This window comes from Physeter macrocephalus, chromosome 5, assembly GCF_002837175.3.
Source record: "Physeter macrocephalus isolate SW-GA chromosome 5, ASM283717v5, whole genome shotgun sequence".
Taxonomy (NCBI): domain Eukaryota; kingdom Metazoa; phylum Chordata; class Mammalia; order Artiodactyla; family Physeteridae; genus Physeter; species Physeter macrocephalus.
Genome location: NC_041218.1, coordinates 15,946,864 through 15,959,448, shown reverse-complemented (window position 1 = coordinate 15,959,448; position 12,585 = coordinate 15,946,864). Strand labels below are relative to the sequence as shown.

Here is a 12,585-nt window from a genome sequence, read left to right as displayed (position 1 = left end):
GAGAGGCCACAACAGTGGGAGGCCCGCGTACCGCCAAAAAAAAAAAAAAAAAGATAGACAGTGTTCTCAGTCGAGGTTCCAGCAGGCTGAATAGCTGGGAAAAACTTCCAGTCAGTGAAGAAAACAGAAGGAAAACCACCACTGGCTCTCAGGGAAGAACGCCAGATACGCTGACCCCAAGCTCAAATATGCATATGCTCCCATAACTCATATTGCATAATAACCAATATCATAATAAAAAGGCTGTGGCCATTATTGTACAACATAAAAAACAATTGCAAAACACGGACTGCTGTTACATAGAATCAGATGTGCTTTATGTCAGGGTTCCTCAGACGACAGCTCTTTACCAAAATCTGAAAGAAATAGGATTCTGTAGAAATATATTTACTGATATGAAAATATATACCCAGTGTTTTTTGTTAAATGGAAAAGGCTCTTAACAGAGGAGGATGTACAATATAAATACATATATATAAAATATTCCAAAATGTAAACATCTCTCTAGGTGAAAAGATTGTAATTTTTTTTCCCTTTTTTAACTGTATTTTCTAATTTTTTATACAATGGGCATATATTACATGTGTGGGTTTTTTCTTTTTAAGTTTAGAAAAGTATGATAGAGCAGGGTCAGCCTGGAGAGGGGAGGAGAGACCCTTTTTCCCAGGAAAGGTGGCAGCGAGCCCGGCTCATCACAAGCACCCACTGCTCTTTGTGCCTCTGCTGCCCCCGTGTGGCTGTGCATAGACCTGACACCCAGAACCCCTAGGCTAGACCCAACCTGGACCAAACTCCACGGTTATCGTGGATGGATTCCTCTTCCCCTTTTCACCAATTCATGACCTGGATTTGTCCCATTCATGAACACAGGACCTCTGCAACAGCAAGTGCTAGGACAGGGGGGGTGGGAACACTATCAGCTCAGGATGCTAACACGATGGATACAGACGCTGGTGGGGTTCAGGACCCTGAGAACCACTCTGGAGGAGTAAAGGTGGAGAGAAGAAAAGAGGAAGCCTCAGGAGACTAATGGCCAAAGGCAACCATGAAACCGGAAACCTGAAGTCATACTGGAAACCAGCTCCTTTGCCTCAGGGGATCAAGGTGATACCACATGGGGCTGGTGACATTTACTTACTTCTGTTGTTTGTCTACAGAGCACTAGAGGTGATTGCCCTTGACTTGCTATATGAGCACACATTCCCAGAAATGCAGAGGGAAACCCAGCGGGGTCACAATGTCCACTTTTCCTACTGATGGTATTTTTACCTTATGACTAGATTAGCCTGCTGTTTGAGCAACAGACCATGAAGATCTGGGAAATGGGAAGCAAATTTCAAGTTATTATGAAATGACATGCAAATAGATTTACCCTGATCCCTTAACATCTGCAAAATTGTTACTAGGCATTAGTGCTAAGCCTTAAAATGATGAATTAAAATTTTGCTTACTTAAAAGTCAATTTTTCTCTGCTTGGACTGTCAGATCTATAACAACGAAGGGCAACAGGATCCCTTGACTAATGAACACTTTAATTTTCAAAGCATAGGCAGGCTCCGTGAGCGCGCACGCGCGCACACACACACACACACACACACACACACACACACACACACACAGGCAGGCTCCGTGAGCACGCACGCACACACACACACACACACACACACACACACACACACACGCGATGAAACTCCCCAACCGCCATTTCTCAGCCCTATACCTTAACCCCTTTCTCTTGCGTATGACCCCGGGTAAAGCTCAGTATGCTTCTCCTACATCGAGGCTCCAGGACCAGATTGCCTGCCTTCAAATGCAGCCTTCTAGCATTTACTGTGTGACCTTGGGCAAATCACCTAACCTTTCTGAGTCTCAGGACCTCCTTTATATAATGGGGATAGTAATAGGACCAGCTCATAGGGCCATTAGAAGGTTAAATGAATTAATATCTATAAAGTGCTGAAAACAGTACCTGGCACAGGAGGTGCTAGAGGAACTATCCTATAGTTATTTTTCAAAATGGGCTTAAAATGTAATTAATTAATTAACTTTTAAAAGCAGTAGTTAAAAAAACAAACTTGGTTTTCTCTCCATTTTTTTTTTTTTACTAAAAAACACCATTTATTACTCAAATTGGGTGACAAAAAAGTGGTCACGCCCTCTTTGTCCACCTCTAAAGTCTGATGTCATTTTCAGGAGAATCGGACTCATTGACCTTCTTCTTTTCCAAGCCTCTTCCTTAACCCCCTCATCATAGCCCTTATCAGAATCAGCCTCTTCATCAATCCCACGTATTTTAGGAAAAGTAAAGGACACACACACGGGAGGAACAGGTGAGAGAAGTGCGACCGTCCTGAGCATCCTGCCACAACTATCCTTTCAATGTCATCTCCTCCCCTTTCCTCCCAGCTCTGGCCCTGGATCTCCCACTCTTTCCCCACCTTCCATTAGTCAGTTGTGTCGGTTCCTCACTCCAGGGACCCTCACCTGTTGGTGTTCTCCAGAACCTCCACCTTCTTCCGAAGCTCCGAGTTCTCCGTTGAACAAGACTCCACCCTACAGAGGAGAGAGAGAGAAAAAAAACTTAGTTTTTTTATCAGGGGAGCAAACACTAAGCCAGGAGCTAGGATGGAGACAGGTGGGGTTCAGAGAAAAAAGACAGGGAAGCAGCTACTCTAGGGAGGTGAGGGAGAGAAGTTGGCCAACCTGAGTTGGAGAAAAGGGTGAGGAGACAAAAGAAAAAAGAGAGAGAGAGATGGGTAACCAGTGCCTCAGTAATGGAAAATGAATAGGGATGGTACAAAACATAAACTTCTTTTAGGGTGTTCCAACCTTGATTTCTCTCTACTCTTCCCTACGGCTCTAAATGTCCATTACAATTCTCCCTCTATGCTACAGGGTCTGGATGCTGCTGGCTGTACTCTTGACCTGAAGGACTGACAGGAAGCCAAGGGGCGTGGGGCAGGGGGAGAGTGAAGGACAAGAACCCGGGACCTCAAGACAAGGAATCCAGGTGCCGGAGCAGGCATGCCCCAAAGAGGCAATGAAGAGATTTTCATCAAAACATCTTGACCCTGGATACCTACAGACAATAACAAACAGAATGGGACTGCTTAATGCTATATTACCAACACCTAAATCAGGAGGAAGAAACACTGACTTTCAGTAGGAACTTCAAGAACCAGCCAGGATCCACCAACCGCTCCTCTCACCAGACACACATAAAGATTCATTTCTAGGTCCCGGGACTCATTCCCATCTTAAAATGGTATTAGTTTGTCAGATGGGAACTATTTTCTAGGGCTAATACAAAATTGTATTTAATTTACGTTTTTCTAACAGCCCTCCTGATATTCCAGGCTGTTCAGAAGAGCAAAAGGTGCCTTCAACTGTTTTTGTGAAAAGTCACTCACCTATAACACAAATTATAGTGGTCAGAAAAAAAAGAACTCCAACCTGCCTTACTTACTTCATCCCCTGTTGCTTTCTCTAGCGTGCGAGGGAGTGGCCTCGCACTCGTGTGGCCTCGTGTGGCCTCGTGTGTGCGTGGCCCACAGGAATTGATTAATTAGCACCTCTCCTCTGAGGAGTCCAGGAATATGCATGAAGGTTAGTATTTGTACTTATTTGGAAGGAAGCCTTCAAGGACTTAAGGACCCTTGGTTGGAAACTGTGGGGTACAAATGCCTACTATGATTGAATGTACTTTTTATCACCTGCCAGATTTATAAGCTTTCCCCTCTAAAAACCACTAGGTGGCAGGCAAAACACAGCTGATAAACCAACGGCCTTTGCCGGGGTCCAGACCGAGAAATTGAACCCCCTTCTCATAGAAAGCAGGGGCCCCCCGCACTTACATTTCTCTACATGAATTGCTCAATACACACAAGCAGTTTGGCAGGAGGCTTACTTTTTCTCCAAGCTGTCCATGTATTCCTTCTTCTTCCTCCTACTTTCCTGGGCAGAGATCTGCAATGGAAGGGGAGAAAAAAGGATTATGTTCCAGCTATCTCAGTAAACCAGTATGACAAGAGGCCATGAGCAAAGAAATCACAAAAGCCCTGCTCACTTTTGGGGCCACTTCCCATTTGTTTAACCTACTGGCTCATCTACTAATCACCTCTTCTGTCCTCCCTGGTTTCAACCAGCGGATGTTCTCATCTACTTTCCAATACACTAGGCCCCCAGTGAGAAGGACAGTGGTCCAGGAGTCAGACTGGAACATGCGGGTCACGAACCATCTGTATGGTCTTAGATAAATGATTTCAATTGTGTGCACCTAGTTGGCTCAACTATAATACATAACATAAGCCAGTTGGGGTTAGTCGTATAAAAATTCCCTGGCGGTTCTGCACATGGACGAAGAATTTTCACTCTAAGCTCTTTCCTTCCTCTCTCTTTGTCTCCTCCCTCCTGCTCTCCCCACGCCCTAGCCATGCCCCGGGCCTCTGCACCCCTGATCCCCGCTGTAGGGGCCTAGGACTAGGAGACTGCTGGACCCAGGTACAGAACAGTGGTCTGCAGAATTTTTTATCAAGAAAAAAAATTAAGCCAGCACCCATAATACACTTCTATTTATTCATTTATAAATCATATACATGCCTACTAGAGGGAAATATTGTGTATCTAATAAAACAAAGTTTAAAGGCTGAGATTTTTTTCAAAATGTAAATGGGAGTTCTAATATTTTCTTCCCACCCCTGTATGGGTCATCTTAGGCACCACAGAGTGTGCACGCCCGATCTGGAGGCCCACGGACCAGAAGATGTATGGGGAGGTCTGGGGGAAGACAGGGGCAAGCCTTGGTCCGCACCATGGGACGGGCCAGTGTTGGCCACCGGGAAGGGAGGGTGGGCATGCTGGCCGGGCTCTGCTCACAGAAGTACCTGGATTTGAAGGGCTCACCTTATTCTTGATTTTCCTCCGGATTTTCTTCAGGGCCTTCTCCTCTGATTTTGTCAGGGGCAACTTGGTGGGGATGGGGTAGCCCTCGGCAATCAGGGTCCTCTTCTCCTCCTCCGTCAGGACCAGGGGGCCTGATCCCTGCAGCTTCTGTGCAGACCAAGGAGCAGAAAAGGGTCAAAGAGGAAAAGCCAGGTGCACCGGAGAAACACCCCCTGAGGGGTGAGGAGGGTCTGTTGTGATGTCTTGCAAAGGGCTAAGGGAAAAGGAGGCCCCTCTCTTTTGGTGAGAAACGGGTACTTTGAAGTGGAAGCAAAAATGCAGAAGATACTCGTGTGAGTGTTACCACCCAAGGATTATAATATAAGGCAAGGGGTAAAGAAACCTCCACCCATTATTTCCCAGAAAGTACCCTGCTGGCTAAAACATCAAAATTAAAGGATAGAATTCATTTCCCACGTCCCTAGAGATTTTCTGTCCTCGGAGTGATGAAGGATTCACTTGGAACTCTGTTTGTGGAAAGTTTTGTTGCTCTCCTAAAGATGCCATTTTGCAAGATGCTCTCTATACACTAGGAGTTGCTTCTTGACCTCTACCTCCAGCTACGGGGCCAGGGCTCCTAGGGACACACCTGCAGGCATGTTCCATGCAAGTCACCGGTCAGCACAGTCCCAGACTGTCCATCCTCAGTGGAGATGAGAACTGTAGCTCATCTCATTTCACCCATATTAGGACAATGTGTTTATAATGAGTCAAATAAGTGGAGTACCTACTGCATATTAGCTCCACATTAGATGCACGGAAGAATCAAAACGAACCCCGTCTCTTAAGTAGCTAGTGATCGAGACCGAGACTGAATTGAAACACGTGAAAGAATGAGAGCAATTAAATGCTAGACTGTAATATTGACTCAGGTACACTAAAAATATGAAGAAGGAGAACGCTTATGTGAGTCTGTGTGATAAGGGAAGGCTTAGGGTAGCAGATAAGGTGGCTTGAATTGGGCTTCTTGAAAGAAAGGGGGTGATTTACACAGAGGAGGGCATCACAACAAAGGCAGTATTGTAAAAAGTAACTGAAGAAGCCACTCTGCGTAGAGGGGGTGAGGAGTTCTGGAAGCAGCAGCAGGTTGGGCACGGATGAGGGTGTTTGTACCCAGCAGAGGTATGCGGGCTTGACGCCAACAGATAATAGGGAAACAACACAGATGCTGAGCCAGGGTACGATATGGGAAGGATTTCCTCCATGACCACGTGGAACGGATTAATTGTGGTAGGACGCACAAATCCATAGGATGGACAGTATTTCAGTAATCAAAGGAGTGAAGGGTTAGAGGAGAGAAGGCAAAGGTGGAGTGGAAAGAGTTAATTCCCTGGCCCTCGGTAATAGTGATATATAAGAACGTGGCCACAGATCTAGAACTTTCTGAGCTTCTGACACAGACTGAACTCAAATTTTCAAAATTATGTTAATTAACACATGATTCTTCTAAGAATTTTTAAATAACTCATTTCATTCCAGTTTGCTCTATGTGATATTATAAATTCAATAAGGCTGACTAATTTTTAAATCCTCATAGAAATCGATCGACTATTCAGAACAATGAGAAGTTAATTATCTAACCCTCATTTTTTACAAATTTATTTATTTAATTAATTTATTTTATTTTATTTTTGGCTGTGTTGGGTCTTCTTTGCTGCACACGGGCTTTCTCTAGTTGCGGCGAGCAGGGGCTACTCTTCATTGCGGTGGGCGGGCTTCTCATTGTGGTGGCTTCTCTTGTTGCAGAGCGCAGGCTCTAGGCATGTGGGCTTCAGTAGTTTTGGCACACAGGCTCAGTAGTTGTGGCTCGTGGGCCCTAGAGCGCAGGCTCAGTAGTTGTGGCGCATGGGCTTAGTTGCTCCGCGGCATGAGGGATCTTCCTGGACCAGGGCTAGAACCTGTGTCCCCTGCATTGGCAGGCGGATTCTTAACCACTGGGCCACCAAGGAAGCCCTCCCCCTAATTTTTATTTGGAAAAATTATATATGTGAGGGATGAATGTTGACTCATGATTTCTATCCTGAGTCACTGGGTTAAGAGTTGCACCACAGACAAAAAGGGTTAAATTATATTTTTGAGCTTTAGACAGCGACGCATTTACTCTCAGAGCAATTTTTCAGTTCATCAAAGATTGCTTATTTAAAAAATAAATTATTTCCTATCATAGGTCATAAAGACCGCCTAAATTGACGATAAATATTTGTGATACAATTTTGAGAAGAATAACGACACATTTTTATTCCTCATGTTTGTAGCTATAGAAAAGAGACATGTGAATAAAAACTGGAAGTGTGCACAGGAAAGGAAGAGAATGTGTTAGCATAATGAGGTCACAGGCAGTTCTTAGAAAATGTTCTTTAAGACTGTCATCCCCCTGCTTCAGCAGTTAGACCTAAAACTTCCTACAGGCTCCGAATGGTACCCACGCTGGGTGAAGGTCCGAGTGACAGAATGGGGGATGGGGGTGCAGGGACGCAGGGGACACTCACGTGCGGTGCGGTGAGGAGTGGGGAGCTGGCAAGTGCCGAGGGGGCCCGCGCTGGGGTCCTGGCGGGGCTGTGGGTCTGCGGCAGGCCAAAGGGGTGCAGGCGCGGGCTGGGGCTCAGGCTGCCCTCTGAGTCGCTGTTGTGGCTGCTGGGAGGGGTGGGCGGTAAGTGCAGGTGGTCCACGGAGGCTGAGGGGAAAAGAACGGATTGCATCCATCAGGGAGCAACAGAGCAGGACTTGGGGCAGTTCAACATTCAACACCCCTACAGCAGAACTCAGGACAGCCGAACAAAAGAATGAGGAATCTGTGTGTGTGGATATGGAAAGGCCTCCGAGATGTATTACTATTAAGGTTAAATTTTAAGAGTGTTTCTTTCAAAAAATTTGAAAGGTTGAATTATTGGGTTCCAAGTCCGCCGTCCTTGATATGGCCTCGTGGCAGGTGCTCTTGCCTTGATTTTCAGGCTTTATTTTGGATACATTTTTGGATTGGGTTTTTCAGTTTTACTTTAGTCAATGGGGGTTTCAGTAGATGTGACATTACTGTCTGCTGGTCTCAGCCTATAGAGGAGGGGAATAAATCAAGGTGCAAAACAGTGTATAAAGTAGCCCTCCTTTTGTATGAAAAAAGGAGAGAAAGAGTACAGACCCCCATTTGCTTGTATCTTCGTAAAGAAACTCTGGAAGGTTTATAAGAAACTAATAAAATTATGACGTAATGGGGGCCGGGGAAATTACAGTAAGTAGGGACGGTGCTGGCATAACCTTCCCTATATTCATTTCATATAGTTTCCACAGTTTGACTTGTAAACCATGTTAATGTATTAGGATCTTTTTTTTTTTTTTTTAAATAGCAAAAGCAGGGAGCCCATGAGTGTTTGAGAAAAGCTCATTTGTTTCTGGAGGAATGTGCATGGTAGGGCCCATAGGCCAGACGCCAGGCATTCTTGATTCAGATAATACCCAATCCATCTGTGGATAGACAGGTAGGCATTGGAAGACAAATTGGGGGAGGGGTGTCTCCCACAAAGTCCTCCAGCATCTAAGCATCCTTCACCTCTCCTCAGGGAGACACCCACACACTCTGCCGGGGCCTTTGAGCCTTAGCCGGTGCCAATCTTGCATCTCCAGGGCAGGAGGGATGGGTTCCCGAGGGAGGAATCCACTCTGGAGTTCAACCTGACAAACGAGCTTTGGGGTCTCACTCTTTTTCTGACCTGCAAATCTTCACGTTGTTCTGAAATACCTTGACAGCCAGCTGCTGTTACTGAGCCAAGGAACATGACCTTGGGTAAACCTTTCACTCCACACCCCTCCTGGAGGCCCCAGGACAACAGAGCCCTGAGTGCAGCGGCTCTGAACTGGCCAAGGAGCCTGGAGGCCTCACACACACCTGGCCTTCCTCCGCCAGAGAACAGCTCGGGGCCATGAATGGGAAGAGACTTTCTGACACACAGCTACTCACCTAAGAGCAAGGATCCCCCCATAGCTGCCTTTGGAGGTGACAAGCTGCAACCAGACGGCTCTCTCGCCCACTGAGACACCTGAATATCCTACGTAACCACAGGTGATGTGTCTCTCTCTGCCACGCCCCGTGCCCACTCCCATTCACAGCACACTTTCGTTCTCTCTCTCTCTCTTTCTCTAACCCATCTCTTTTCTCTTCCTAACATACTGCTTTTCACTAGATGCTTCTCCGCCCAAGAGCTCCCTGGTTTTTTAGAGTCCATGGGCACTCTTAAAGCTAAAGAATATTCTAAAACAATCCTACGCATCTCCACTGCCAACTCTTCTGCCACCACTTCCAGGCAGCTAAGGAGGGTAGGTATGCCCCTTAAACTTATGTGCTCACCTAGGAAGGAGTCCCAAGCGTGTTAACCAAGTTTTTCCCAATGCCATGACGACTTATGGCACTCTGTGGTGTCAGATGAATTAAGCAAGGAAGCCATCAGACTGGGGTGGCTCCAGTGCTCTGGTGGCCCTACGTAGGCAAACCAAAATCTAAGCCTCTAAGTGCTTCGAGGTTACCAGACTGAAACCTAGGACAACCGGTCACAAACAGCCAACTTGGCTTTAAGTTATATCCAATCAATAATTTCCTTACTTTGGACTTCCCTGGTGGTACAGTGGTTAAGAATCCGCCTGTCAGTGCAGGGGACATAGGTTCGAGCCCTGGTCTGGGAAGATCCCACATGCCGCAGAGCAACTAAGCCCGTGCGCCACAACTACTGAGCCTGCGCTCTAGAGCCCGTGAGCCACAACTACTGAGCCCGCATGCCACAACTACTGATGCCTGTGCGCCTAGAGCCCATGCCCCGCAACAAGAGAAGCCACCACAGTGAGAAGCCTGCACAGCAACGAAGAGTAGCCCCCGCTCGCCGTAACTAGAGAAAGCCCGCGCGCAGCAACAGACCCAACGCAGCCAAAAATAAAATAACTAAAATAAAAAATTTAATTAAAAAAAAAATAATTTCCTGACTTTGCTTCCACCTTTTCTTTATAAAAGTCCCCCCCCAGCTCCTGTCGGTGGAAACTTGTAACTGGTTTGGCGCTGCAGAATGTAATTACTTTTTGCTCAAATAAGCTCTTAAAATTTTTAATTTTTTAGAGTTTATCTTTTAACAACGTTTATCTTTTAACCATGGTAAACAAACAAACAAGCAAAACAAAACCAAAACCAAACCAAACCCAGGAGCGGCCAAACATAACAGGGGCTCCTGCTGTCTGCCGTGCTGCGGGTAGTCTAGAGAACTAACCAAGAATACCAGAGCTCACTTGTCCCTTTCACTAGGCACAGCCCTAATTATTCTAATACCTTTCTCCTTTCCAAGCAGAAGGTGCTCCACAAAAAATGAAAATGACATGGCAGGAAAAGTGAAGCAAACTCGAATCTCCTCTTACTTACTTATTAAGAGCTACTGCCCTGGCCACAGGTGCCTCGGTATCAGATTTCTAAATATCACTTGAAATGTTGCTCTTGGATTACTTACTGACAGGGCTGGGGACAACCGGCTACTTTGCCTAGAAGCCCTGTTGCATTCAAGGATATTGAATTTCCTCCTCTCTGTATACCTAGGATAATGAGGAAGGACGGCCATTTACTTTGCCCTTGAAACGTTTCTCCTCCAGTGATCCCAGATTCCGAAGCCACTAGGGGATTCGCTGGTACAGTTGTGACATTTTCTGAAGCATATTGCAACACAGATTAAAAAAGCAAGATGTATGTGATAGTTGTAACCGGTGTCACAAAAATGAAAGGAATTACTTTGGAGCAGTATATAAAGCTGAAAGGCACTAAAACGTATATCACTCAGTGAAAAGAAATACTGTCTCAATATGGATTTTAGTCAGTATTTCTAATTTTAAAAACAGAATCCTTTCTTTACTGATGATAAAGCGTAAATGCCAACCTTGATTGAGGTGTCACGGATCAAATCCTGAGTATGTTTCTGGTGGACTGAAGGTAGACTTTGTTTCCGTGAGCACTGCTCCTATGTAACATCTGCACATTACATCTACACGGTAACACGGATACCCTTCCCATGACAAGTGCATATACTAATTTCCTATTTGTCGACCACACCGATGAGCTACCCTTCTAACCTTGTGCCAAAAGTATAAATAAAAAGGGAGGGGATGGCGTGTCTGAAGGCACAGAATTAAGAGCAGGATCTGTGCAAAGTAACTCAATTAAAAACGCTGAGAGGGACTTCCCTGGTGGCACAGTGGTTAAGAATCCACCTGCCAATGCAGGGGACACGGGTTCAAGCCTGGGTCCGGGAAGATCCCACATGCCACGGAGCAACTAAGCCTGTGCGCCACAACTAGTGAGCCCAAGTGCCACAACTACTGAAGCCCACACGCCTAGAGCCCATGCTCCCCAGCAAGAGAAGCCACTGCAATGAGAAGCCCGCGAACCGCAACAAAGAGTAGCCCCCGCTCGCCGCAACTCCTGAAGCCCACGCGCAGCAACGAACACCCAATGCAGCCAAAAAAAAAAAAAAGAAAGAAAGAAAGAAAAGAATTAAAAAATGCCGAGAGAGCTTCCTAGACTCCGTGAGACTTAGGGGTCTGCGTTCAGGATTCCTGACTATGGGCTTCATACGGGACAAGAAAAAGACTGACACAGAGAAAGAAGAAAGTGAAAGTGTGATAACCCCAAACGTGACATTACTTAATTCTAAATGGATGGCAAGAAGCCCAATGGGATGCAGGAACAAAGAAGGCTCCTTGCAACAACTGTCATCCGAAATCAACATTTAAAAACATTGAATTGGTCAGACAGATAAACCGTGAATTCACAAAGGGTTTAAAGTAGAATTGTTGTAAGTAGGCCAGGTGCCTTTGTGGATCTGTGCCTATTTGCCCCTAATGATCATCACTCCAGGACAGGGAGCTGGGTTTTATCCACAGGACGGCTTGAGGGCAGAGGTTCCCTTGTCCCCTTGTCAGCACCCAAGTCACAGCAGTCTATGAACATGCTGAAAAGTCACCCTGTCTAGGAGTAAAAGTTAAAGATTTAGCTGGAAAAACTTAGCTTTCAAAGTTTGTATTTACAATCAAGAACAGAGCTATTTCATAAAGCAAGTTCTGCCTTTGGTACAATCAAGCCCAGCACTGTCTCTCACATGCCCCATCTCTTCAGATGGTGCACCCACATCTGTTAACCCAAAGGAGAGAGTGGACAGACCTTCCTTAGGAGAGAAGTTTAGGAACTGATCCACTTCATGAGGCTCCAGCTTAATCTTAGGAATAACTGTCTGGCACGAGGAATCAACCTAAAGGAAGAATTTCAAACACAGTTTTTAAAAACCAATAACAAACCTGAAGAAACACCCCGGGGAGTTATTTGTCATCTGTGTCTTCCTCCCAGGGCAGCCCTGCTTCTCTGGGGCTGGCGAGGCCTGGCTGAGTGCAGGCTGCTGCTTGGACAGGGAGGTGTTTTAGTCCTTAACCTTTCCCTCATTGCCAAACCTGGCAGTACAGGTGACGGAACCCTCAGAATTCTAAAATTAAGAACCCAGGGCTCGGGAGTTCCCTGGTGGTCCAGTGGTTAGGACTCAGCACTTTCACTGCTGTGGCCTGGGTTCAATCCCTGGTTGGGGAACTGAGATCCCACAAGCCTCATGGAGCAGCCAAAAAAAAAAAAAAAAAAAA

General features: G+C 45.9%; 1 protein-coding gene across 4 annotated transcripts in view; it reads right to left on the bottom strand.

The window, feature by feature from the left end:
- The window catches only part of CREB3L2 (cAMP responsive element binding protein 3 like 2), a 121,317-nt gene that overhangs the window by 15,995 nt on the left and 92,737 nt on the right, over positions 1-12,585 (bottom strand). For all 4 annotated transcript variants that reach the window (XM_024129368.1, XM_024129374.3, XM_055084811.1 and 1 more), the window contains 5 exons: positions 12,119-12,206; positions 7,431-7,615; positions 4,903-5,049; positions 3,908-3,966; positions 2,485-2,553 (listed from right to left, as the gene is read on the bottom strand). In XM_024129368.1, the coding sequence (XP_023985136.1) occupies positions 2,485-2,553; positions 3,908-3,966; positions 4,903-5,049; positions 7,431-7,615; positions 12,119-12,206 (548 nt within the window). The remainder of the gene's footprint in view (positions 1-2,484; positions 2,554-3,907; positions 3,967-4,902; positions 5,050-7,430; positions 7,616-12,118; positions 12,207-12,585) is intronic.